Source organism: Babylonia areolata, chromosome 19 (assembly GCF_041734735.1).
Source record: "Babylonia areolata isolate BAREFJ2019XMU chromosome 19, ASM4173473v1, whole genome shotgun sequence".
Taxonomy (NCBI): domain Eukaryota; kingdom Metazoa; phylum Mollusca; class Gastropoda; order Neogastropoda; family Buccinidae; genus Babylonia; species Babylonia areolata.
In genome coordinates this window covers 31649249-31654248 of record NC_134894.1, presented here as the reverse complement: position 1 = coordinate 31654248, position 5000 = coordinate 31649249, and the positions used below count along the sequence as shown (strand labels likewise).

At 41.4% G+C, this 5000-nt stretch overlaps 1 protein-coding gene across 3 annotated transcripts in view; it reads right to left on the bottom strand.

The window, feature by feature from the left end:
- The window catches only part of LOC143293631 (tetraspanin-1-like), a 29909-nt gene that overhangs the window by 2924 nt on the left and 21985 nt on the right, over window positions 1-5000 (bottom strand). The window contains exon 8 of one of the 3 annotated variants that reach the window (XM_076604720.1): window positions 1-50. This exon is cut by the window's left edge and continues 88 nt beyond it. The exons of 1 other annotated variant lie outside the window; for it this stretch is intronic. In XM_076604720.1, the coding sequence (XP_076460835.1) occupies window positions 27-50 (24 nt within the window). In that variant the 3' untranslated portion in view covers window positions 1-26. Of the gene's footprint in view, window positions 51-981; window positions 1033-5000 lie in introns of those variants that run through there. One more of the 3 variants, XM_076604719.1, reaches the window with a different exon arrangement.

The window sequence follows — 5000 nt, the reverse complement described above, 5'->3', positions numbered from 1 at the left end:
AGGTGGTCGTCAGCGGGGAGCGAGCGTCACAGCGCGCTGTCTACGTAAGTCTAGACGAGGAAGGAAGTGTCCGAAGGTTCGAATCCATGGCATGTATGCGGACCCGGGGAAAAAAATTTGGGGTGGCGGTTGTACTGTGGGGATACGTTCTTTCACCCAAGGAGAGCAATGCGATGCAATGCAATACAATACAATGCAATACAATACAATACTATACAATCGGGGAGAGCAATGCGATGCAATGCAATACAATACAATACTATACAATCGGGGAGAGCAATGCGATGCAATACAATACAATACTATACAATCGGGGAGAGCAATGCGATGCAATACAATACAATACAATACTATACAATCGGGGAGAGCAATGCGATGCAATACAATACAATACAATACTATACAATCGGGGAGAGCAATGCGATGCAATACAATACAATACAATACTATACAATCGGGGAGAGCAATGCGATGCAATACAATACTATACAATCGGGGAGAGCAATGCGATGCAATACAATACAATACACTACGATGTGAAACAATGTAATGCAACGCAATGCAGTGCAATGCAATGTTCAACAAGAACTCTGCATTGAGGATACATGCGAGACTCGGTCGCTCCGTGTCTGCTCTGAAAGAGAACGGCACAACACAGCACAGCACAGCACAGCACAGCACAGCACAGTACGACACAGCACGACACGACACGACACGACACGACACCTTATCTGCCTTCAGACAACCTGGTCAACAGAAATAAACGTTCCTTGTGTGTGTGTGTGTGTGTGTGTGTGTGTGTATGTGTGTGTGCGTGCGTGCGTGCGTGCGTGCGTGCGCGCGCGTGTATGTGTGTGTGTGTGTGTGTGTGTGTGTGTGTGTGTGTTGTGACAGGACCTGACGCTGTACAGTCAGCATGCCTGTCCCCAGGCAGGGCAGAGCGGCCCGGCACTGTCCGTGGGCAGCATCCTGCTCATCACGTACGTCAGCAGCGCTTCATGCATGCCCCGGGAGGGTTTTCTCACATAATAACTGAAAGGAGCGACGCATACATACATTTGAGTGACATAATATACAGACGAGTGATGTATACAAAAAGGGGTGACTTATACACAAAGAGTGACATATAAAAGGAGTGACGTATACAGAAGGAGTGGCGTGTACAGACGAGTGACATATACCCAAGGTGTGACGTATACACAATGAGTGACGTGTACAAAAGACGTATGCAAAAGGAGTGACGTATACACAAGGAGTGACGTATACAAAAGGAGTGACGTCTACAGAGGAGTGACAAGGAAGTGACGTCTACAGAGGAGTGACAAAGACAAAGGAGTGACGTATACAAAAGGAGTTACGTTTACAAAAGGAGTGAGGTCTACACAGGAGTGACGTACACAGAGGAGTGACACATAATTTTTATTATGAATCAAAAGAGTGAAATGTTACAAAGGAGTGACATATACATAAATGATTGACATATACAGACGAGTGACGTATACAAAGGAGTGACGTATACAAAAGGAGTGACGTATACACAGGAGTGACGTATACAAAAGGAGTGACGTATACACAGGAGTGACGTATACAAAAGGAGTGACGTATACAAAGGAGTGACGTATACAAAAGGAGTGACGTATACACAGGAGTGGCGTATACAAAAGGAGTACCGTATATAAAGAGGTGACGTGTACAAAGGAGTGACATGTATTATGAATCAAAAGAGTGACGTGTGCAAATGAGTGATATATACATAAAGGGGTGGCATGCATAGATATGTAACAGTATAGAAAGGAGTGACGTATACATAAAAGAGTGACATCTACATAGAGAAGTGGCATAATTTTATACTATACACAGGAGTGATATATACATAAAAGAGTGACATAATAATACAAAATACGAAACAAAGTAACATATACAAAAACAAACCAAAAAACCCCCCTGACATATGCATAAAGAAGTGACATATACGTAAATGAGTGGCATATATAGAAGATTGACATACACAAAAAAATGACATGTACATAAAGGAGTGTTATATACAAAGGAGTGACATATACATAAAGAAGTGACATATACAGAGGACTGACACATACATAAAGGAGTGACATCTCTCTCTCTCTCATAAATGTTTATTTATTTTTCCTTCTGTGTGTGTGTGCGTGCGTGCGTGCGTGCGTGTGTGTGTGTGTGTGTGTGTGTGTGTGTGTGTGTGTGCAGTTTGGCGCTGTTGGTGTTTGTGTACCTGGTGGGGGGAGTGCTGTTCCAGGTGTGTGTCAGGAAAGAGAAAGGCGTGCAGGTGCTCCCTCATTTGTCTTACTGGGCCACTGTACCTGGTCTGATCAAGGTAGTTACTTCACACGTCTCTCTCTCTCTCTCTCTCTCTCTCTGTCTCTTTATGTGTCTCTTTGTCTCTCTCTCTATGTCTGTCTCTGTCGCTTTGTCTCTCTCTTTCTCACTGTCTCTTCTTCTCTGTGTCTGTCTCTCTGTCTCTGTTTCTCTCTCTCTGTGTCTGTCTCTCTGTCTGTCTGTCTCTCTCTGTCTGTCTGTCTCTGTCTTTGTCTTTCTCTCTGTCTCATTCTCTGTGTCTGTCTCTATGTCTCTCTCTCTCCCTGTGTGTGTGTGTGTGTGTGTGTGTGTGTGTGTGTGTGTGTGTGTGTGTGTGTGTGTGTGTGTGTGTGTGTGTGTGTGTGTTCATATATGTATGTATATATGTATGTATGCATGTCTATGTGTTCGTGTGTGCGTGCGAGCGTGTGTGTGTGTGTGTGTGTGTGTGTGTGTGTGTGTGTGTGTGTGTGCGTGTGTGTGTGTAGCTGTGTCGTATTGTGTTGTGTTGTATGTGTGTTTTTTGTTGTTGTCTCTATTGATTTATTAGTCAATCATTCTAATCCGTGTATGTTTATTTCAGGATGGCTGCCTGTTTGTCAAGAACAAGGGCCGAGCAGAAAACATGTACCAGCCTGTCAGTTGATTGGTTGCCAAGAAAATATCTGTCTGTTTGTTTGTCTGTCTTCGTGTATGTCTGTCTCCCTCTCACTGCTCCGCGCTCTTGCACTCTCTCTTTCTCCCAGACATACAGTACTACTATTGTGCCAGCGTTTCTGAACCCATGGTCCATATTTTTACTCGTGTGTATTGCGAGGTTTGTCTCCCTATATCCCATATTGGATTTTTTGACATGCTGTTTTGAATTTGACAACACTCGCATAATTTGCGTCCGAACTTTAAGATATTTTGCAGACTTGTTGATGATACCCTAAGGTTACTGTGTGAATATTTTCAATGAATTCGGTTTATCTATCACTGAGAAAATACTTGTCAAAAAGCGGTTCACTTTTTGGGGGGACACCCGATATATAAAGCAGGTTTTGCTGAGATGTTTTTCTTTCCCTTATGTTTTTACAGGAAATAGAATGTTGAACACGTACGCATGCATTACAATCTACGTACTGTTTAAAATAAGTCTATCATTATCCACGAGGCATAATATTGTATGGAAATTGTCACTATTTTTAGACAAGTCGTTTAAATTTAGGGAAATTGTAACTTTTTAAGATACTGTGCTTTACTGCAGCTTTTCCGTAATTGTGTGTATTGATATGTGATTGTTTAGTTACTGCTTGATATGGTGTACGTTGTTCATTTACCCTTTCATATGTGGCCTAGACTTATTGGTGAATAAATCATCTGAACCTGTCTCTCTCTGTCCCTTTCACTTTTTGTTCTCTCATTTCTATTTTTTTTTTTTTGTGGTTGTTTATTCTTAATTGTGTTTCTTGATTTCGGATTCGATACTTTTTCCATACATGGATTATCTTCAACCACGCACATAAACTTACATCCTACATCCCCCCCAAACCCCGACGCGCGCGCGCGCACACACGCACACACACGAACACACACACACACACTAGTATTTCTCGACCCTTTTCCTTTCAAAGATTTCGTGGACATAACAGTGTGTCCAAAGACTTCAGTTCATCCATCCTGCTTTCAGAGAATAGTCTGAGGGCTGATGAACACTTTTTTCAACGTTGTTTATTGGAAATATAGTGTATTGATCACGACTGGATGGTTTGGTAATTCACCATGTTCTTCTGGCTTGCTTGTATGCAATGGTATCTGAACAAGGTAGATGGAGGGGAGTCCAGGACGTACTTGGGAAGAGCGTTCGCGTGTGTTCGTGTGGTCGCATGCACGTGTGTACGTGTACGTGTGTGTGAGTGTGTGTGTGTGTGACTGTGTGTGTGTGTGTGTGTGTGTGTGTGTGTGTGCGTGTGAGTCTGTGTGTGTGTGTGTGTGTGTGTATGTGTGTGACTGTGTGTGTGTTGACTGAAATGCAAAACAATATAGGAGAGAGAGAGAGAGAGAGAGAGAGAGAAGACTTGACAGTAGTTAGGTATTCATTTAATCATAGATTCGCACGCAGATATCTTTACATGCACGGAGATACACGGCTGTTTGCAATACATGGATACGAACAGCAATTACAGACCACCACAAAGTTGTTTCACTGATTTTATTTACGAAAGGTAACGAGTTTTGCAACATGTAACATTCTATCAAATATCATGATAATATTGATAATTCATCTGAAATCTGAAAGAGGCAAAAGCCTTGAAAAATACCCAAAATTCGACTCTTCAAATTTTATGCAGTCTCGTCATCACAGAATCTTCAAAAGAAGACTTCCCAACATGCACTTTTGCTTTATGTTTCAATGGACGGTTATTTTCAAATTAAAACACAGGCGGATTTTAAAAAAAAACTGTTATCAAATTATCACATTGAGCGACTGAAACTGGCGTGAAATATATATAAATATATATATTCAAAATTCATGATTTTCAAGTACATTTAACAAGATAGCTGCGTACATGTGATGTAAAAGAAAACCAATCAAGTATACAAAAAAAAAAAAAAAAAAAAAAAAAAAAGTAGAAGAATAAAGAAATGGAAAGAAAAATAGGAATTAAGACGTGTCTTTTCACCAT